Source organism: Verticillium alfalfae, genomic scaffold (assembly GCF_000150825.1).
Source record: "Verticillium alfalfae VaMs.102 supercont1.6 genomic scaffold, whole genome shotgun sequence".
Lineage (NCBI taxonomy): Eukaryota > Fungi > Ascomycota > Sordariomycetes > Glomerellales > Plectosphaerellaceae > Verticillium > Verticillium alfalfae.
In genome coordinates, this window is record NW_003315033.1 from 2,124,107 (window position 1) to 2,145,642 (window position 21,536).

Below are 21,536 nucleotides of genomic sequence, written 5' to 3' on the forward strand. Positions count from 1 at the left end.
CTGCCTCGTCTGAACCAGACTCCTCTTCTGCTTGTACTTGGCCTTGTTGAGGGTCATGAGGAAGTTCTTCTGTCTGGCCTTCTCCTTGTTTGTCGTACTCTTGCCCTCGGCATCCTTCTTGGACCGTCTGATGGCCTGGGTGCTCTTGTGCTCGCCGCGCTCGGGCTTACCCTCTTTGGCCAGGGCGACGCGCTCTTCCTTGGTCGTTTTGCGAAGGCGCGCGGGCGCCTCAATTTGCTCCGCCGTCAGACCGTCGTCGATGTGTCGTGCGAGCGCCTCCTCAAGCTTCTTGGACCTGTTGGACTTGGTGCCTATGGCCTTGTTGACGCTGGCCTCCATGCGCAGCTCCTGCAGCTTCTGGAGATCCGCCGGCGTCAGGATTGACGTTGTCGCAAGCTTGGATATCCTTTGCACCTCGCTCTCGACATCTTCGCCGTCCTTTTCGTCGTCGCCTTCCTTGTCGGCGTCTGCCTCCTCGTCATCGGCTGTGCTCTTTCTCCGCTTCTTCGGCGCAGGCTCGTCCTCCTCCTCCTCATCCGAGCTGACGGCGATCCAGCCGCCGGAATCGTCGCTGTCGACCGACTCGACATCCCAGTCATCCGAGTTAAAGCCGTCGTCCTCGTCCTCCTTCTCATCCTCGCCGACCTCCTCAGGCAGACCCTTGGCCGCGCGCTTGGCCTTCCTCTGCTCTTCCTTCCACTGCTCTAGTAGTTCGAGGCCCTCGATGCCGCCGGCCTCCTGCTCGCCGAAGCGCTTCTTCCTGACCTCGCCAGTCTTGAGACCGATCGTCGCGTCCTTGCCGCGGTCCTTCTTGGCCAGCAGGTCGGCGCCGACCTCACGGAACAGCGACAGCAGGCCCTTAGCAGCCATCATGGTGCCCTTGTCCTTGCTCTTGCGGTACTGCACGAGGTCCTGCAGCAGGGTGTCCTCCATTGCGAGGGGCTGGCGGGCGCAGATCTCCCGGATGGCGTTCAGGCCAGCGGCGGCGACCTCACCAGCAGCGGCCTCGGAAACGAACTCGTTGGCAATCTTCTGCACGAGGGGCTCCAGACAGTCGGGCGGCACGAGGTTGTGGGTGGCCTGGGCGAGGCAGGCGAGGAAGGACGTTACGGACTCCTGTTTGGGCGTGAGGTACTTGATGAACCACGAGTAGAGCGAGACAATGGTCAGCTTGTGCAGGCCGACGAGCGGGTGACCAGCTGCAGCACGAGGATCCTGTGCTCGAGGACCATCTTGGTCTTCGTGCTCTGGAGGTGCTTCTGGAAGACCTGCTCGGCAAAGCCCTGGGGGTCGTGGAGCAGGTGAAAGGCAGAGAAGTTGAGCGGGTGCGGCTTCTCCTTGCCACGCTCCTGCTTGTGGATCTTGGTGACAGCCTTGCGGTAGGCGTTGGCCTTCTTCTTGGACTTTTTGTTGATGTCGATCTGGTGCTTCATCTTTTGCAGGTCGATGGCCTCCTCGTCGCTGCTATCGTCCTCGAGCTCCTCGCGCTCCTTATCGCCGCCGAGGAAGAAGCGCACGGCGCCTACGACAACCTTCTCGTTGTCGGAGAGACAGGCCTCCTTCATAACATCGACAGTCTTAGCGTCGGTCCAGACCTGGCGCTTCCACAGCTCGCGCGTCAATTTGACGGCCCAGACGGCCTTGGGGGAGGCGCGGTTAGCAGTAATGAGGTTGTAGAGGACGGTCTGAATAGTGCGGTTGAGAGGGTGGTTCGTCGATTTTGAGTTTGCGTTGCGTAGGTCGCCGAGGATCTTTTGGAACAGCAGCGTTCGAAGGGACTTGCTCGGCGACGAGACGAGGATGGGGAAGAGCGTGGTTAGCAGCTGAGTCGAGTCGATGACCTCCTTTCTCCTTAGGAGTACGAGACTTCCCACAATCTTCTCGCCGCAGTTCAGGGTGTAGGACCTCGTGGTGCTGCAGCAGGATGGCCTTCAGATCACCGGGAAAGGCCTCGGCATGTTGAGGGTAGCAGTCGGCGACGTGTGCGATGAGATCGACAAGGTTGTGGAAGGACTCGGTGTACTCAGGGGTCGCGGTCGTGGGGGAGACGAGGAAGACCTCACGTTGACTCTCGTACTGGCCCCATTGCTGGAGGAAGTTGTCCTCGTACGAGTTGGGGTCGCGGCGGATCTTGTACTGGAGGCTCGCGCTGTGACGGTGAGGTTAGCGGGAGGGATGCTCGAACCCTGGGGATCGCAAGGACCGTGAGGTTGTCGACTTACAAGTCGGCGTCGACCTTCTCGAGAGCTGCGACCTTGCGTTTGCCCATTTTGAGAGTGAGCCGAGTATGTGTCGATGTGGTGTTGTGATGGTGTTGGCGGTGGCGGGGCTGGGAGACCAGCAGCGCTGAGCATGGGAAAGGCCGTCCAGGACGAGCCAACAGAAATTTTGGGCGAAAGTTCCTTATCAGTCCTTATCGACGATTCCCAGTGGGGCCCAAAGTGGGAAGTTTGGGGGGTCAAATGTTGGGGGTCCATACAGATAGGACATGGGGGGTTACTCTTTTTACGTAGCACCACGGGTTGAGCCTCGGTTTTCGATCGATTCATTTGTCAGAGGGACGGTTTGTTTCGCATCAATACGTAGAAAAGATACCAACGCGGGTATTGTTGCATCCAGCCTCTCCTTTCTGACCACATGAAGTTGTGTAGGTCGAGGGGAGAGTTGGGTGTCGTGTATTCATACGAAGAGCCTGTCCCTTACCTTCTGGCGCCAGGTTCGCCGTCCTCTGCGCCAGGTCTTCTGCACTTAACTGTCCCTTGGCAAGTTATGGGTCTTGGTCTCACCCAACAGAAAGCCAATCGTTCTTTAGTAGGCGAATGTTGGGCAATTTGCGAGCTGTAGGTCTCTGATCAAGTTTGAACCTAAGATAGGTAGACACAGGAGGACTCATCGCGGGACAACCATACTCGAAAAAGGCAATCCTGCCCATCCAAAGCCACGAGGGGAAGCATTACAATTGGTTTGAGTTATAAAGACCCCTCGGCAATTGGACGGGCCCTCTCCGGACTGTTCAGCGACAGGCTGTCGAGTGAAGTTTCTTTCACACTCCTTCACAAGCTCAAATGCGCTCGCAGCCCCTTTGGCAGGCCAGAGGTATCTTGTCGTCTTTGCAGTTGCTGCAAATCGCTCTCGAGTGTCCATGGATTCCTCTGGCCAATCATGCGGCCTCAATCCGCTTGCAGCCACCTCGATCGGGTACCCAGGTCCATCGGAGGGTACACTACCGGCTTAGATGCGATACGGTCATCAACGTGCTGACACATTGTATTGGTGCGCAATATGCAATGGTCGGGAAAGGCGGGATTCCCGCGTGCTGAAACGTCCACCCGATGATTCTAATTAATTAAGTGCCGCCATGGCTGGGGATGTTGGTCTCTAAACCTGGTATGAACGCGGGGTACATGGTTCGAGCCCCATGGCAGGGCACCATTGCAGGTCCTCAGATCTTGGTCGACCTCTGGATCGACGCGCTCTGGGCCAAGAAATACAACGGGAGAAGTGTTTGGACGAAGAAGTCGATGTCTCCTGACACTTCCATCCTTCTACCACCTCCCGAATGCGGCTGTCTGGACGCGCCAGATCAACCTCGAGCCTAGTAGCAGTCATGAGGCTTCGCTAGATGACATTTGGATTCGCATACTGGCAACACCCGCACTGGTTTGACGCCCTCTCATATATGTGCGGGCCCTTGTACTGCATATCCCAAGTCCCCAGTTAGGCTGTGCTCCCTTGTGACGGACCATACTCTTCCGCAAACCGACGAGCAGTCTTGGCAGCTTCCTCGAGTCACGCAGATAGGCATTTCCCTGTAGTCATGAAGAATTTGCATATAAATGGAAGGCTCTCCGCAGATTTTCTTGAGGCAAGGATCTTCACAAGCCAAGCGTACCCTAAGGGAAACCTCCATCTCGTCCGGCATCATGAAGCTCCTCGCAACTATCCTTGCAACTGCCGCAGTTGTCTCTGCCCATGGCTACGTTGACACTGCAATCATTGGTGGCCAGAACTACCAGTTCTACCAGGTCTGTCTAACACTGTATTCTGTTTCGTCTCAGGTGGACTGACTTTTGTTTCGTGTGCAGCCCTACCAGGACCCTTACATGAACCCCGCCGTAAGTCATCAGAGGCCATAAGAAACCTACACATCATCTAAGACAAGACTAGCCCGATCGTATCTCTCGTCGCGTGGAGGGAAACGGACCCATTGAAGATGTCAGTCTGATCGATCTTCAATGCGGTGGATGGACCGCAGGTGGCATCTCGGGCTCAGCACCCGCCAAGCTGCACGCTCCTGCTGCTGCTGGCTCTCAGGTCACCCTCAAGTGGACCCTGTGGCCTGACTCTCACGTCGGCCCAACTGTGACCTACATGGCGCGTTGCCCTGCTTCCGGATGTAACAACTGGCTTCCCGGCACGCAGTAAGTCGAGAAATCGTGTGCCCCTACGGGCATGTGCTGACGAGATAGGGCTGTGTGGTTCAAGGTGCATGAGCAGGGTCTGGTCAACGGTGTCTGGGGTGCTGTACGTGGCGTCCTCTCTCTTCTTTTGCTAGCCCATCACTAACATACATCGACAGGCCCCCTTGATGGTCAGCGGCAACAGTGGCTACAAGTTCAACATTCCCCAGTGCCTGGCACCTGGCTACTACCTTGTCCGCCACGAGCTCATCGCCTTGCACGCTGCCTTCTCCTACCCTGGAGCCCAGTTCTACCCCAGCTGCTTCCAGCTCCAGGTGTCGGGATCTGGCACTGCGAACCCCACTGGGCTTGTCAGCTTCCCCGGCGCGTACACCAAGACGGATCCCGGTGTTGTCTACAACTCGTACATCGGACGTGAGTATTTCCCATCAGAGTCCGTGCCAAGTCTCAATGCGTCTGCTGACAGCGGATCAGAAAAAACGTACCCCGTCCCTGGGCCCAAGGTCTTTACCTGTTAAGCGCATGGATGCCCTCGTTACAGAATGATGACGGGTCTGAACCCCTGGTTTGGAGGAGCTCAACTGGGTTTCCATGCAAGGGCGCCGAAAGGTGGAGTTATGGAGACGAGACTGGATATAGAGCGGGGAAAAGATATTCAGACCATATCCCTGTAGCTCCCAAGCATGGCCTGCATGCAATCATGTACACATGCTTTCCTCGTGCCAAAAATCTCAGTCTGTCTTACTCGTGATCATCTTTTTATGCGACCCACCTGAGCCCAAGAGCGCACTTTCAGTACACATGGCACCGCTTCTTCAAAACGGCAACGGACTGGGCAATCCACAACGATCATGTTCTTCGAGGAAGTAACAGTTTTTGCTTGTTCAGAATCTGGGTGTCAACAATGGATTGTGCAATTGATAAAGACTGATAGACCTGAACGAGGGAGTTGGACATGGTTGCTTTGTTCCATGTAGCTCACATATTGTTAATTGCTTTGGAAATGAATGTACGCGACAGACGGCATTGTTCTACGGTTCATGACCCTGGCCGAAGGTCTCTCAAGGAGAGATATCTGAGTTCACTAGTTGAACAATGAACTTTGTGATTGAATCTAACGACCACCGTTCTGTTCCTGGAAATCATTCACTGACAAGTTGTCAACATGCGCACAGTGAAAGTGTCCGAGGTCAGCACGTCGGCCAAGTTTGATATAAGACCATAGCAACAACCTTCTGCAAGCCACACTCTTCTATTGTAGCCACTCGCCATACCACATACATCAAGCATCCGCACCTGGCACATAGACCAAAAACTTGCCTGCAAAGACTATAGCTAGCTCACATTACACCACATCAAGACACCCATCCCAAGATTGAGATCATGCCGCAAGATAGTACCCGCAAGCAGCTCGACCCGCGTTCTGCGACGTTCACCCCTGGCCAGTCTATGAGCGCTACTCTTGACACCGTTCATGATGCGACCACGCATGGCGCAAATGTCGAAAAACTGACCAAGATTCAGGACGCCCCGGTTCCTGCTTACTATGTGCCCGGTTAAGTCGTCTACGTAACCGATCCCTATCTCTGCGTAGAGCGTGCCGATGGGCCCAGCCTCGAGCCTCTTTACAATGACATAATGCTGCCCAAGGACGGATCCGCTAAGCCTCCGGGTTCGAGCTGCACCAGCTCTGATCAAAAGCCCCAGATGCGTAGTGTCGACGCTTCTCTGGGTTCCCGTGAGAACAGTCACCTTGCAGCCTTTGTGTGCGCGGCAACTGGACCGGTCTCGAACCACTGTGACCCTAATTGGCCTTCGCAAAGCTACCAGCAGCACGTCAAACAACCCGAGGAACGGCCTGGTACTCCTGAAGGGGTGACCTTCGAGGATGACCATGTGTTCCTTCGTGGCTCTAACCTGGAGAACAGCGAGCACTAAGCGCAATGCCGCGGATGGATGGAAGCTCACGTGCCAGATGCGTGGCTGAGAACACATTCCCTACGTTTTTTCTTGCATCTTTGTTATGCGTGTTGTGTCTGAATCACTCATTTTACAGTTTTCCTTTGTCTTATGTTTGCCCTCGGGAATACGTCATGGCTTCGGCATAGGTAGATGGATGGATGGATGAACAGATAGGTAGATAGGTAGATAGATAGCACCAGAGGAAAAGGAAGAATAAAATCTGGTGCGCAAACATTCGAGGTCCTGAGCCAACGTGAAAGGAGTGATTGCCTCCCATGTTTGTCGTCCGGACCACATCCCACGGCGCCCCCACCACGGTGAGGTTGGCAAGACCAATGGATCCCAACATCACATTCCTCGGAAAGATGAATGTATGGGTAAATCTGGTTCCTGATTAATGATGCTCCTGACAGGGCACGCACTGACTCGGGCGTGCGTCGAGTGACACCCACGCACCCGGTCCTGGCTGGTGTTGACCCCCTGACGAACCTTAATTCGGCCACTCGGGGCTTCGCTTGCCCAGAAATGCTGCCACGCCTTCGGCCTTGTCCCGCGTGCCGAATGAATAGTAATAGAGGCTTCGCTCAAAATCGTCGTCGCGACCCAGATCATCGGCTGCATTCCGGTGAGCTCGGTGTTTCGGGGCAAAGTCACGCCATCTAGCTTGTGGAACCCCCCTCGGGCCCGGGGGACACAGTCCGGGGCAAGGCGGGACGGGAACACAAAGGAGCAAGGTTGCGTACCTCGGCAGATGGATTCTTTGGCCAGAGACAATGCAATCCGGCTCGAGCTGGCCAGGCGTTGGGCGACGGCCAGAACGTTGTCGAGCACTTGACCGTCGTCAAACAGCGCGGCCACGAGACCGGCGTCGAGGGCCTCGGCGGCTGGGATGGGTGCGCCCAAAAGGATCATCTTCATGGCCTGTCGTCGCGGTCAGGATCAGCAACGTGGCCGTGTCTGCCGATGCGCGCAACCAACGCGCGCAACCACAAAGCTTACTCTAAATTTACCCACGGCGTTCGTCAACCTCTGGGTACCCCCTGCACCGGGCAGCAGGCCGATTGTGACCTCCGGGAGCCCGAAGCGACTGCCGTGTGCAGCGAAAATGAGATCGCACTGTAGCAATCGGGATCCACATTAGCGCACCTTCTCAACCTCAGCGCAGCGCGCGTTTCAGACATCGTGGACATCGGTTCGTCCTTCCTCGTCTCTCTTTCCCCTTCTTCTTTTTCTTCTTCCCCTCTTCTCCCACGTCGTTCGAGGATCACGTCCCATCAATGCTAGTTCGAACCCACCGCCGAGCTGTCAGGGAATCACACCGCTCGTTAGCCTCATGTGCCTCTCTCCCCCCCCCCGCGCCCATGGATCAATACAGGATCAATAGATGCCCGCCGCCTGATCGTCACCTACCGCCATGCCCTCGACAGCGGCAATCAAGGGCTTGTGCACCCCACGCATCCCTGTGCAGAGATCCTCGAGATACCGCCGTTGACGCGCTTCTTCCGCACCGAGCGCAGAAATCTCTTTAATGTCCGCACCCGCTGATTGACATGTCAGCTGTGACAACGCAGTGGCGGGGCCAGATGGTGAGACATGACAATCTCCATGCCTGTCTGCCTGCCTGCCTGTTTGCCTGTTTGCCTTACCGCAGAAAAAGCTGCTGCTCCCTGTCACGATGATGACACGGACGCTATCGTCTGCCGATGCCGCCCTAAGATGGCCAACGAACACGTCAATCAGCTCTTGCGACAGCGCATTGCGCTTGGACGGACGATTCAGCGCCAGCACCCTGACGCCCCCCGCCGGCGTCGACGCGAGGACGACCGCCGGCGTCGTGGCCGGCTGAGGTGAGCTGATGGCGACGCCCTCCGTCATGGTCGTGGAACGTGCGGCGATGGGAAATGAGGAAGGGAAGGAAGAGAAAGAAAGAAAAGCTGAGTCGAAAGGGCAACAAGGCGGGAAGTCAAGAAAAAGCAAGCAAGCCGGGCTGGATTCCCAAACGTCAATCTTCAGCTGAGAAGGGCGAATGAATGGTGCTGGAACCATCACCCGGGGAACAGGATCCGGGCGACAACGTCCCTCAAATACCCCCAAAGTTCCCCCATTCAAGGGAGCTGATCACGCTGGCTGATTGATCGATAGCTCTCCCATCTTCTGGCCCGTTCAGAATGGATCAGCAGTTGGAATTGGGCCGCGACGAACCCCACGTGTAACCACACGTGTGGACACTGCGACACGAGGGTTGAAGACAGCAGTTCTTCTTGAGCCAGCGTCGCGGAATCAACGCTGCTGCGGATACGGCGTCTTTCTGGTGTTCAGTTTCCGTTGGGAGTCGATAAATCTGCTCGTCGTGGCGCGGCGTGCGACCTCATGCACGACGTCGGAGTTACATCCGGTGCCCGAGGCAGCCGTCGCGTCCTGTTCAGGCAAAACATCAGCGATGATCATCCGCTCGCCATCTTGGTACGACGTTCCGAAGCTGTGCCGCCCCTCCTCCCCGCTTCCCGGCGGAGGAAAAAAAAAAGGAGGACAGGGTGAACAAAGGGTGCTTGTTGGTGGACGACCGTGCTGGCCATCATCTCATGATCTGTGCGGATGGCGACCCGGGCCAGACGCTGATAGCTCCCTCGAAACTCGAAGCTGGATTGGGCCGATTCGGCCAGTCTTCGCATTCCTCCACCCCCCGGCAGTCATTAAACCTGTCACGAGTTGGTTGCACCGTTGCCTTGACGCGTAGCGGCAATTGCGTCCAAAGGGACGCGGAGTGACCCATCCGAGGCGCTTCTCCAAGTCACCCGCAACCTTGCTGGGCTCTTCTCAGATCCTGCAGCCTCTCTTAGTTTCGCCGAAATGCCCAGCGCCGCTGCGATGCGGGATGCTAGCTTCTCTGCCTGCCCGAACCCACGCTCGCTCGCACGTCGGCAGTGCCCCTGCAGGAGGCATCCCTCACGACGATCATCGAGTCGCGGGGTAATCGCACCACTCGCGGCTATCCGGGGCGCTCGTAGATTGACCGTCTCCCACCGTCGCCGAGCTGACGAGCAATGACCGCCGCATCACCACCTTCTTCGCAACATGCAGTGCTGTTGGTAAGCCATCTGTCAGCCCACGACCGCAGACGCTTTCGTGCAGACAAATGTCGCGAGTACCACGACCTGTCTGATTCAGGTCAACCCGTGCCGCCCCAACTGGACGACAATGACATTCCCAACATCCGTCATGGCTCCTTCCCTTTTGAGGGTGACAGCGAATAGCCCGCCGATGGACAGGGCCATCAAGTCTTACCTCCTCCCACCCGGGAGGGACCGCAGAGCAACGCCGGGATCTTTCCGGTGCTGATCCCCGCCAGATCTGTTCGTCCTGTCTTGGACCCTTTCCACTCCCTGCCAACTTCAGACCAACTTTTCAGCAGCCCGTGGCCGCCGTTGGGCAGGCCCTTTCCTGACCAGTCGTTCGTCGACACGCGTGGCCGCACCAGCGCTCCTCAACGGACCGTTTGAGGTGTCAGACCTTCCGCTAGGCTGACGACGCTACCTCGCCAACCACGACCTATTTGCTCATCAGGACAGAGATATCATCCCTCGCGTGTCGAACGAGCATGCATCAATCAGAAGCGGCAGGGGTCGCGACCAATGATGACGGTCGACAGCCTTTCTATCTTTCAAGAACAGTTCGTTGATACATGCCTCGAACCCTAGCTCATCTGTACCCTCAACGCACCATCACATCACTGCATCGCCGATGTGGACTCCAAGGAGCAGGTCACCGAGACCCTGACCAAGCTGTCTGCAGAGGAGGCGGACCGCGTTAATCACGCACGGAGCTGTTGTCGATGCGACCTCATCGACCAAGCAGGGCCAAGGGATGCCGTCTCCGCGCACTCCATTCCTCGATCCGGAAGACCCTTCGTTGACTCAACAGCGGCCGTCAGACGGTCCGTCCCATCAAGGAAGGTATGGGGATTCACTGAGGTCTCCGAGGGATGCGACGGACTCAGCGTAGTCGATACGAATACTTAAGCGGCCTCGTGGTGGATGGAGAGGAATTGACTTTTGATGCTCTCTCAAATGAACAACATCTGCTCTTCATCACCTACTCCGGTATCTAGCACCATCTGCCATAGTCTCGATGACGAAAGGTCCTCAACGAGAGATGTCGTTGTCCAAGCAGGTCGATTGCTCGCGAGACCAACATTATGGAGAGGGATCGTTCTCACGGATGTCTACAGGCAGAGTCTGTACGTCACACAAGTATCCGAAACCGCGCCACGGTTCTCAAAAATCAACGCAGGCTTTTTTTCGATAACGACGCCTTCAACCTGACGATGTCACGGCGCGTGATCCACTCGCCCAGTCCGAACGTCAGCTTACGTTTCGAGATCTGTCTCAGTGCAGCGCGCGACTTACGACATCAGCTCCGCCAGCTTGGAGTCGGTCCAGGCGATCGGGTGCCCCTGGTCGTCAAAAGGGGTGTTGATATGCTGGTCGGCATCATGTCAATCCTTACGTGTGGCGCCCATTCACGTGCCCCTCGACGGTGGCGTCGTGCCAGACTCGACCCTGCATTTCGTTCTAGAACAAACTGGTGGACGCACTGTCTTGGTCCTCCGGTCCACCCAGCACCGCCTGGCTGGGTCCGGTGTCAGCAACGTCATCGCCATTGACGGGAACGACGCTCCGGAGGCGGACGACTATGAAAAGTCCACAACGCCACAAGACCTGGCCACGTCTGACTCTGGATGCTATGTCATCTATACCTCAGGTATGTCTTCGCCCCTTTCGCTTACGGAAAATTATCTGACAGATCTAGGCACAACGGGAACGCCCAAGGGAGTGGACGTTACTCACCGGAATGTCACAAATCTAGTGTGCCTGTCACCAGGAGGACTGGACATTGGGTCCGGCACACGCGTTGGTCAGATCCTGAACATCAGCTTCGATATGGGTACGTAGCGGTGCTTCCATCCCGTAGCAGCCTTGACTAACCCCACCTTTACAGCTGCTTGGGAGATGCTCGGTTGTCTCTGTAACGGTGGTACTCTGATCCTGCGCGGTTCGAATTGGGTGCAAGCCCTCCAACAAGTGAGTGACGTCGACGGAGAGGGGTGAGCGTAGCTGACCAGGATTTAGATGGACGTTCTTATCTGCACGCCCAGCATACTCGCCAAGTATGATCCCCGCGACTACCCAAGTATCCGGGTTGTCGCTACTGCAGGGGAGCCGAGTTCTCAAAGGTATGCTCGATATTCCATCTCCATGTCTCGCTTATCATGCTGATCTTCCCGAAGGCTGGCCGACACGTGGGCGACGCATGGCCGATATTACAACTGCTGCGGCCCGACCGAGACCACCATCGTTAACACGATGCATGCACACGTCCCCGGGCAGCCTCTTTCGATCGGCAGACCCACGCCCAATAACAATGTCTACCTGCTCGACGAGGATGGCACCCCTGTCGGGGTCGGCGAGGCGGGTATCATGTGGGCGGGTGGCCTTGGCGTCTCGCGCGGCTACGTCAAGTTGCCGGAGAAGACGGCCGAGAAGTATAAGCGCGACCCCTTTGTGAACGACGGGTGAGTCTATCTGGTGGTCGACTAAGTGACATTGCTGACTTGACGGCAGGTCCATGATGTACAACACTGGGGATCTCTGCCGCTGGGCGGCCGACGGATCGGTGGATATCCTGGGCCGCGTGGATGACCAGGTCAAGATCAAGGTAAGACACGTTGTCTGCGCTTCACTTCACCCAGTCGACTCGGTCATCTGACTCTCTCTTAGGGCTTCCGTGTCGAGCTTGACGGCGTGACGTCGTCCATGAACACGTTCTGCGAGGTCGACAGAGCGGCCGCTCTTCTGATCGACGAAGAGATCCATGGCTTCGTGACGCCCAAACACTGCAACCTTGATGCACTGAAGGAACACATCAAGGGTCGTCAACCCTACTACGCCATTCCTAGCAAATTCCACCGTCTTGCAACTCTCCCTCTGACTCCCAACGGCAAGATTGACAAGAAGGCTCTGCGGTCCTTCGCTATCACGCCTGAAGACGACGCATCCACCATATGTGAGAGCGCCTCAGGCAAGTCCATCCGCTCCAAGGTCACCGCAGTGGAGAAGGCGAGGTCCATTTCGTCCACGTCGAGTGTCACAGAAGTCAACTCGGTCTTGTCGGCCTCCGACATCCCAGTCCCAGACGAAAAGGGCCACCTGGACGAAGACGTGCCCTCCAAGACGCACCGCAAGCCATTCCGCAACCTGCGCAACCGCCTGCTCATCGTCTACCGCCGCCTATTCACGCTTGTTGGTCTTTTCAATATTGCTGCCGTTATTGCGCTTGTGTTGGTAGGGCCAACGCAAGAATGGATCGGTATCATCACATCCATCAACCTCGCCACCGCCGTTCTTGTCCGCCAAGAATTCGTCATCAACGCCCTTTACACAATCACCTGCAACGTGCCGAAATCGTGGCCGCTGTGTATCAGATCTCGGTGTGCCAAGATCTACCACCTCGGTGGAGTCCACTCAGGAGCCGCTGTGTGTGCAGGCTTGTGGCTTCTTGCTGCCAACATCAGCGACACGGTGTGTATGTTCTCTCAATGTTCTGGCTGGGGCAGGCAGTCACTGGCCACCAAGATCATCTCATGGATGCTGTCTGCTCTGTTCATGGTCATGTTTGTCCTGGCATACCCCTCCATCAGGAAGACATACCACAACCTCTTCGAAAAGACGCACCGCTTCGTTGGATGGACCATGCTTGGCCTCTTCTGGGCACAGATTGTTCTGAAAACCAATGATGATAAGGCCACCGACCTGTCGCTTGGCGATGCTTGTGTCCGGTCGCCTGCCTTCTGGCTGCTCACCGTCGCGACCTTGAGCATTGCATCATCCTGGTTCTTTCTCCGCAAGGTCCCAGTCGATGCCGAAGTCTTGTCAAATCACGCCATCCGCCTGCACTTTGACTACACAGTGCCCGTCAACGGCTCGTTCACACGCATCTCCCATCGACCTCTTCTCGAATGGCACTCCTTTGCCACCATTCCCGCCCCGGAGCCCGTCGATGGTCGACCCAAGGGCTACTCTCTCGTCGTCTCCAACGCTGGCGATTGGACGCGAGCTTGTATTGAGAAGCCTCCAACGCACATGTGGGTGCGCGGTGTCCCCACTTGCGGCGTCATGCGCATCGCGACGCTCTTCAACCGCGTCGTGGTCATCGCCACAGGATCCGGGATCGGTCCTGTGCTTGGTCACATCCAGAATCCTTCGTGCGCCACGCAACTCATCTGGTCTACGAAAGAGCCTGAGAAGACCTTTGGCGAAGGTCTTTTGCACACAATCAAGGGCAAGATCCCCGATGCTGTCATCCACGACACCAAAAAGCTCGGCCGCCCCGACCTCGTCAAGATGGGCTACAACCTGGCCAAAAGCTTCGATGCTGAGGCTGTGATCATCATCGCCAACGAGAAGATCACCAAGAAGGTCGTGTATGGCCTCGAAAACGCGGGGCGTGCCGGCCTATGGCGCCATCTGGGACAGCTGAGCATGTCAGAGCCGGCCGTGGGCTCTGGTTTTTCGAACTTTTTCTTTTCTACATATTTCTTCTGGGTTGTTTCTTTTGGTTGCAACTAGTTACATTTCCGAGAATTCCCCTTTGTTTTAAGTCAGTCGTCGAGGGACGAGATTGCTGAAGACGCTCTAATTTCTTTCTTTGTTTCCGGGTGGCGTTAAATGGAACAGGTTTAGGAGGCGTTCAGGACTATCGGGGCTTTAGTATGGCCGACACAAACACAACACTCTCTACATTTCTTATCTTAGTCGTAATTCACTACATTCAAACATGTTCGTTGTCGTCTGCAATTCCTGGGGTCAACTATCGAGTCTCGCAACGAGTACGACGAATTGTGTTTGGCGGCAATTTGCAGCAGGTCGACAGGCGTTGACATTGACAGTACTCGTCGTCTTGGTTACATGGATTTGGGGTCACACCAAGTGGGATAGCTCCTGCCATGGCTTCGAGGTCGCCTGCAGTGACTTTGACGGTGCGACCACCTTTGAGCCGTTGCGCAGCCTGCGCTGTCGTCGGAACCAGAGTGGCAAGTGACCGTAAGCCTCGCCCAGCCGTCTCTCCGAGTTTTGAGCCTTCAAGGACTTTCATACGCTCCTAGAGACGAGGGGTACAATCCACGGCACAGCGAGACGAAAGCAACATGGCGGGCTGGGCAAGCCACGCGGATGCCAGCACATCGGATCCTTTCACGAGGCATAATCTGCTCCGGAGTGCGTTTTCTGTAGCTGTACGTCCATCAGCACGCCGGTCTCCTCGTCACAGCCACCAGCATCACCAGGCTGAAGGATTTTCAGCACGTCGCGCCACATCGCACAACGGAAGCGGGCGAGAAGGCAGGAGCCGTTCGTCGCCCACTGAGGATGAGGAACATGGCACTGGGGTCGCGAGACGTGCGGCTGACGGAGCTATCACGACGCCCCCTTCCGTCTATCACGTCGCACACGTGTGTCAACGTCATGGGGTATGAAGAAGAAGGGCGGAGGGACCGTTCTCGTCCTGCACCTTGCGTGGTCGTGTGTGTGTGTGTGTGTGTGTGTGAGGTCTGCCGTTCGCGGGGTCGGGTCCCGGTGCGGTAGTCGGCACTGCCTTGGCGTGTTACGTTGGTGGGGAAAGGGCGGTCGGCCGGGCGGCAGTGCTACCTGCCCGTTGATCCTCAACTACCTTGTATCGACGCGGCGGCGTCTTGAAGACAGTCAGTGTATTTCTATATTTCGAAACGACCTCGTCAGTCGCGGTAGGCTATCAGGCGGTAAAGGCTCATGCAGCATGAAAATCCGTTCCATGCGCAGAATGGCGGTGGTCATGAGAGCGCAGACGCGACGCAGCAGCAGGAGTGGGCGGTGCCGGACAGGCTGAGGACGATCGGCGCAGGATGACGCGACGGAAATATACCGGCAGGCGGGCGTGCAGCGGATGTGGATGGAGGAATGAGGCTCCTGCACTGCATCAGCATGAGCATCAGCATCAACAGCCGCAGCAGCGTCAGCCGCAGGGTTGGGACGGTGCGACGGTGATCGGAAGCCCTCGTCGCGCGAGCAATGCAACACAAAAGATGAACGTGCAACGACTGAAGTCGCATGTACGGTTGCCGGTTGCAGTCCGAGGACCAGGAGCCGCGACCCTGCCCCCTCGCAGATATCATGCAGCGTCGCGGCTGCCTACGTTCGTGCCTGCCTGCCTGCCTGCGCGTCCATGTACATGAGGTGCGGCGCCAGTAGCAGCAGCAGCAGCAGCAGCAGCAACAACAGCAACAGGAAGGCGAGGAGGAGGCTGAGCTGCATGGGGCGTGCGCTAACGCACGTGCCGTCTGGTGCCTGTAGGCTGTTATTGGATATTAAAAACGGCGGGTCCCAGCTCATTTCCCGCCAATTTTAGACGGCAGTGACGACCCAGGGGTTGGCGCATCCTTGGCGTGACGGGGGAAACAATCAATGGATCGTGATTTGCCTGCGTCGCCAGACCAGAGTAGATGGTTCCCCCCATTGGAGTCTCAGTACCTTGGTAGTGCGGCCCCAGCCTTGGGTGCAGATCCATTGAAGGATGCAAGTGTTCGACAGTGACTTGCGGTGAAGATGAAAGATGACGGGGGGCCGGTGGGAAACGTCGCGGTGGTAGGGAGGAAGGAAGCAGGAATGCAGTGCCGGCATGGCAGGCGTCATGCCAATGTCAATGTCCATGTCCAACGCTCGAAGCCGGCGCGTGCCACACGACTGAAGCTCGGTCACGTGCACATTGGAGAATCCACCGTTTGCCAGCGCGACAGGCGTATCGGAGAGATGATGATGATGACGATGATGCCACAACAGGCTTGGGCAGCGTTGGCGGTTGTGTCGTTCATCTCGGAGGGCTTCACTGCAATTGCGAACCGTGGCCTCGACAAGACATGATCTTAGTCTGATATGCCAAGTTCTTCTGCCCGCCCCATAGGTCTGCAGAGCTAGTGCTGCCAGAAAGACTGCCAATTCCTTGTTCCCGTCTGCTTCGATCCCACAAAGTGTCTTGTGCTGCCCAGTTTCCCAAGCACAGGTGACTGCCGTGGCCTCGGTACGTACGTCACAAGGCCACCACTCACCGTCACGTCAATTGCGCGGCATTGCCTGTTTCTCGATTCCGCCAGCGCGCAGTCGATCCTGCATGCCGTACGGCCAAAACGGAGAGATGGGGCTGTGGTTCCCTCTTCCTTTGTAATTCTCTCTGCACACCATAATCTCGTCAGCCCAGTCGAGCCACCCGGTAGGTTGCAAGGGGAGGGGAGGTCCCAATTCAAGCCTTTCCCGCCCTGACCAACCGTCGTCTGCCCATTGACTGTGGCCTCAAAAAAAGGCCCCCACCAGGCAGCCACCCCGAGATAGCGGCCAAGGGGGAAGGGGGCACGGGCGCACAGACACGTCTCTGGCCTCGACACGAAAATGATGGAGGTGAAACCGCGACTTACCCCCTCCCCTAGCTGCTCAGTGACCCAAGTCTCTTGGTACCAAACGGCTGAGTCTGGATCTCGCTCACCCGTGACCGTTTTGTCGTAGACCGTACCAGGTTGGAGGTCGTGGGCCGTGGCTCAGCGACGAAGAGGAAGGGGAATACATGTAGAAAGAAGAGCGGGTACGTCCCATTACGTCCTTCCCTCACCCTTCTCCCGTTTTTCCCCCCTCCACCCCCCCCCCCTACCCACGCATAGGAACCTTCCTTAGCGTGACTGGACTTGGGTCGCAGTACCAGGGGCCGGGAGTAAAGGAGCAAGCACCTCAACTCTTTTTTCTTTGGCTTTTGCAGGTACGTGCCACGAGAGAGCATGGACCCAGAATGCCCATCTCGCCTTCCTTGCTACCCTCGCGTTGGCCAGCACCTACCCAGGAACTAGTCCCAGGCAGAAACGAATCGATTGTATAAAGTGGAATGGGCATTTCCTCGAGGGGCGTTTCACAGCAGTGCCCATCTTGTTTGTTGGCTCCCCCCAGTCTCACCTCACTCGCCCTAGTGTCCCTTTTGTAAGGAGGTACCGACCGACCCTTCCTGACCTGCTTAGGTACCTGACCCTTCCTGAGGTACCCTTGCCTTACCTTGCACCTCGTCTTGGCTCGCCTTGGCCTGCCTTGCCTCGCCTTTCCCTTTTTGACCTGCCGCCCCCTTTTGATTAACGACTTCCCTTTCCTCTCTCAACCTCCAACGCGCGCGCGCGCCAACTCGCCTTCGCGTCAACCTCACTTTCAACTTCGACCTTGCCATCCGCCTCCACCCCCCGCTTCTTTCTTCCTACTGCCAAGGGCGACAAGAACGACGACAGCCGCCGCCGCACGCTGCGGCCGCCGCCATTATTGCTATCGCCCTTACTGACGCCCATCGTCGCGGGAAACGTCATTCGCGCAAACAATCGCCCTCATCTCATGCGTCGCTCATGATGTTCTCGGCACGGCCCTGTCTGTCGCTGCCATCGGCGATCTGGACCTCGCTGACCCAACACATTCCGCCACGGTTTCGTCGCCTCTTCACCATCAGCCTTCTCATCACCATTGGTCTTGTCACACACATTCTCCCTGCACACGAGACCGCACGCCCATCCACCATGCGCCCTACGAGGTCCCCCAGCTCCATAGGCGTCGTCCACGGTAGCATCGTCGAGGGCTCCCCGCCGAGCCTCTACCCATTGGAGCCGTTTCCGGATTCGCCCATGATCGATGCCGTCGACGACGATCGCCCGCCGCGGCCCTGGCTCGCCGTTGTCATTTGCGCCGCCGAGGAAATGGAGCGCCGCATGATCATACGCTCATCCTGGATGCGCATGTACGGCGACCTGCCCGTCGATACGCGCTTCGTCGTCTCCAACCCCGGACCCGACTGGACTGCCGCCGTCTCGAGTGAGAATCAGACGTTCGGCGACATGATTGTGCTCGACCATCTCCAGGAGGACGACGTGACCGCCAACACGGTCAAGACGCTCGCCCTCTACCAGTGGCTCATCGACCACAACCACCAGTACGAGTTTGTCTCCAAGATGGACACGGACCTCTTTTTCAACGCCCGCGGCTTCTGGGACCGCTTCCTCGAGCCGCGTCTGACCAACAGCACTGGCCGCTACGTCTCCACCGTCGAGCGCACCGTCATCGGCGAGCTCTACTATTCGCATTCGTGGGACCTCGCTTTCCCCCACGGCGCCATGTACACCATGACCTGGGACATGGTCGAGCTGCTCGCCGGGGCTTTCAGCGCCGCTTTCACGTCGTCACAGGCGAGGACATGGCCGTCGCCATGCTCCCTGCTCAAGGGTCGCGAGAGGGCCAATTTTTGTCAACTTTCGAGGGACGGAAAAGTTTGACTACCTCGAACGAAGACGCGCGCGGGCGACGGCACCGCCTGGGCCCGATGCGTCCACGCACCCGAGGCGACGGAACACGCATTGTCGGCCCCGCACCCATTGCCGTCCACCAGCTCAAGGACAAGGCGCTCTGGTTCAAAGTGGCCGATCTTTTCGACGTCAACGGCGTCAAGCCCATGCTCACCGCCCACCGTGTCCGACCCCTGGCCATCATTATGGATGCGCTGGCACGACTTTTGGTACGCCGTGGGCGTCAAAGGCCTCTGGTCGTCACGCCACAGTCGCATCCCGGATTTCTTCTGGTCTTACGAGGACGGATCCTGGATCTGCGACGGCATCTGGAACCTCGGCGCCACCAAGACGGGATACGTCAAGGCGGCCACTACGACGGTGCTCTCGTGGGAGGAGGAGAGCGAGCTGGTTGGACTGGCATAATTCGGCTGCCTGGAATCAAGAGGTCCCACAGGATTGATTGGCTTGTTTTGAGCTATTGGAGTGGAAACCACCAAACCCCCTTAGAGAAGCGATGCATGCGCGGCTGCCCGCCGGTTAGGCAGTCAACTAATACCCCCGCCCCCCATCTTTTGTTCTTTCTTTTTTTACTTGGTGGGTATCATATACAGTTCATTTGTCGGCGGAACTCTTCTTGTCAGATTAGGTAGAAATCTGGAGGTGGAGAAAAGGTGTCATTGGATGGAGAGCAGCATATCCCATGCCTAGCTATAGCTACAGCTACATTGGACACGGAGTCTGGTCAGGCGTTTGTTCTTGTCGGGGCTCATAGACAGGTTCCACCACACACGGGCCTGCATCCGACGGGCGAGATGAATTGACGATACCTCTTTGTTTTTCTTGCTTTCCCCTGGATTCCTTAAATGGCTGCCTGGTGATACATGACAAGTTCTGGAAGCTAAAGAGAGAGAAAAGTGATGAGGTGGCCTGTGGGGCCCAGAGAGTTCGGACGGCTCCGACATGAATCGGAGTAGCGGGCGATCGTATCGACTACGCAGCTCACGCCCCCCTTCAGCTCCTCCTTTTTTTTTCTTTTGTCGCTTGTCGCACAGGCGAAGATGGTGGCAACGGCAGACACGCCCCTCCGGAGCAAACCAGACAGCCCCAGCCCTGCCCGCGCCCTCCAGTGGATTGTGGTGGGTGGGTGGGTGACCGCCGCCCGGCTTGGCGAGGTGGTTCGGCAGCTCGTGGGGAGGGAGGGAGGGCGTGTAGGGGCAGGGAGTTCCCCAATCCCCCTCTCCCCGCGGCGGCGACCGGAGTCCGTGGCCGTGTCGGTCGGCCGCTCGTTGAGCCGCCTTTTTACCTTTCCCTTGCGACGTTCGAAGAATGCGATCAGTAATATCGCCTCGGAAGCCCATGGTACGGAAATGCCTCAATCGACTCACTTTGCTCGAGGGCATTGAGTTGGCTGCCTGATCGCCCGGCCTCATGCCCTTCGAGATGCTCTCAGCCCCCCTTTGATGCACTCATGCCATCGCTGGTGCATGCGTTATGCGGTGTGCACCTCGGCGCACCAGCACCAGCACCAGCAGCCATCGCTCGGGAAGGGGCCTCATTGTTTGGCGATTCCCTGGCCTCGAATCTGCTGAGACGAGGTGAAGGCAGACGTGTCTTGTGCCTTTCACTGCAAGCCAAGCGTCTTCGCTGTCCTCCGCCCCGGGCGAAAGCGGCACGGCGTATGCGCCACGCGACGTCTTGGCCTGGGACGGATTGATCGATTGACGGGATGCATGCCATGCGATATGTATTTGGGGGGTGTCGTGATAGAACGTGAAGAGGGCGTGCATTGCGCATCGAGAAGCCGACCCGGCTCTCCATCGCCGGTTCCCACCCGGCGACCACGCGAATAGGAGCATCTCCTTTTTCTTCGAACGCAGACATGGTTCGACTCGGCGGTGCACAGGCACGCACTATCTACCAAGCGGGCACCAGAGGGAGTTTGGGGAGTTGGCCGCTCTGGTATGGTGACGGGGTACAGAAATGGCTGCCTGGCAGGCAGATCGAACCCTATTTTGTGGTTTGTTTTTTTCCAATGTCGCTTTCCTTTCTGCTCCCCCTACCTCGCATTCTCCCTCGCGTGTGCTGCACTGACCCGTTGACAGGGACTCTGGAATCGCGGAGCCTTTCTGACTGGTGGGTTGCTCCGTCGCGCTATTGACATGGAGGACCGCGTCTTCTCGAATGAATGTTCGCGGGCTACGGAGTCCCGGACGCTGCCGCAACCACAGAGCCCTGTCAAGGGTAAGCAAAAGGCAACATGTGTCTGCCTTGAGACCGTTAGCGCCCGTTTGGCCACAGTTCTGAACGGGACTCTGGTTCGGGTTTGGATCATCATCGATTTGACGCCCCTGGTCGCTTTGCTCGGTTCACGTTGTTTGGCCTCGTTGATCTCGACGTTACCTGTGTCAGGCGGGCTGGAATGGAAGTGGTCTCGAACACTGTGCGTGCGTGCGGGACGGATGATGTTCATGACATTGGCGTATCAACGTTATGGTCCCAGAAAAGAGCTCGTTCCAAGGGAAGAAGAGTTCATCCTGTCAAACGGATCGACGTCCGTGGCGACCCGTGATGTCTGGGTTGGCGTGATTACAGTCAGATGAGAAAGCAATGGCAGCCACTGCCACCCTCATACCAAGCCGGTCTTAAAATCGAGGACTGAAGACGAATGTCATGTGTAGTTAGCCTGTCTTTGCATGTTCCACTCAATCACCTGGCTACGACGATTTCATCCTCACCTCGGGTTCAACTCCGACTTGACTCATGAGCTT

General features: G+C 57.2%; 6 protein-coding genes across 6 annotated transcripts in view; 4 read left to right on the forward strand and 2 right to left on the reverse strand.

Moving 5' to 3' along the window:
* VDBG_05773 (sda1) overlaps window positions 1–2,269 on the reverse strand; it is a gene marked incomplete at both ends in the record, with an annotated part of 2,726 nt that extends 457 nt beyond the window's left edge. Inside the window, 4 exons of the mRNA XM_003004614.1 lie at window positions 16–1,116; window positions 1,197–1,841; window positions 1,906–2,149; window positions 2,223–2,269. Of these exons, the coding sequence (XP_003004660.1) occupies window positions 16–1,116; window positions 1,197–1,841; window positions 1,906–2,149; window positions 2,223–2,269 (2,037 nt within the window). The remainder of the gene's footprint in view (window positions 1–15; window positions 1,117–1,196; window positions 1,842–1,905; window positions 2,150–2,222) is intronic.
* A 1,654-nt stretch (window positions 2,270–3,923) lies between these two features.
* Window positions 3,924–4,939, forward strand: VDBG_05774 (cellulose-growth-specific protein; the record flags this gene model as incomplete). The annotated part of the gene is made up of 5 exons (XM_003004615.1): window positions 3,924–4,025; window positions 4,168–4,396; window positions 4,466–4,524; window positions 4,580–4,835; window positions 4,896–4,939. 5 exons carry the CDS (start codon window positions 3,924–3,926, stop codon window positions 4,937–4,939), a joined length of 690 nt encoding a protein of 229 aa, XP_003004661.1.
* Window positions 4,940–6,059: 1,120 nt separating this feature from the next.
* On the forward strand, window positions 6,060–6,359 carry VDBG_05775 (predicted protein; the record flags this gene model as incomplete). The annotated part of the gene is made up of 1 exon (XM_003004616.1): window positions 6,060–6,359. One exon carries the CDS (start codon window positions 6,060–6,062, stop codon window positions 6,357–6,359), a length of 300 nt encoding a protein of 99 aa, XP_003004662.1.
* A 514-nt stretch (window positions 6,360–6,873) lies between these two features.
* VDBG_05776 (enoyl-CoA hydratase/isomerase family protein) lies at window positions 6,874–8,258 on the reverse strand (the record flags this gene model as incomplete). The annotated part of the gene is made up of 6 exons (XM_003004617.1): window positions 6,874–6,998; window positions 7,127–7,304; window positions 7,421–7,499; window positions 7,636–7,685; window positions 7,794–7,924; window positions 8,030–8,258. The coding sequence occupies 6 exons, from the start codon at window positions 8,256–8,258 to the stop codon at window positions 6,874–6,876; spliced, it is 792 nt and encodes a 263-aa protein (XP_003004663.1).
* Window positions 8,259–10,450: 2,192 nt separating this feature from the next.
* On the forward strand, window positions 10,451–14,008 carry VDBG_05777 (gramicidin S synthetase 1; the record flags this gene model as incomplete). The annotated part of the gene is made up of 7 exons (XM_003004618.1): window positions 10,451–10,620; window positions 10,798–11,144; window positions 11,193–11,327; window positions 11,382–11,487; window positions 11,671–11,955; window positions 12,005–12,098; window positions 12,161–14,008. The coding sequence occupies 7 exons, from the start codon at window positions 10,451–10,453 to the stop codon at window positions 14,006–14,008; spliced, it is 2,985 nt and encodes a 994-aa protein (XP_003004664.1).
* A 3,998-nt stretch (window positions 14,009–18,006) lies between these two features.
* Window positions 18,007–19,191, forward strand: VDBG_05778 (predicted protein; the record flags this gene model as incomplete). The annotated part of the gene is made up of 3 exons (XM_003004619.1): window positions 18,007–18,727; window positions 18,823–18,995; window positions 19,069–19,191. 3 exons carry the CDS (start codon window positions 18,007–18,009, stop codon window positions 19,189–19,191), a joined length of 1,017 nt encoding a protein of 338 aa, XP_003004665.1.
* Between the last annotated feature and the right edge of the window lie 2,345 nt (window positions 19,192–21,536).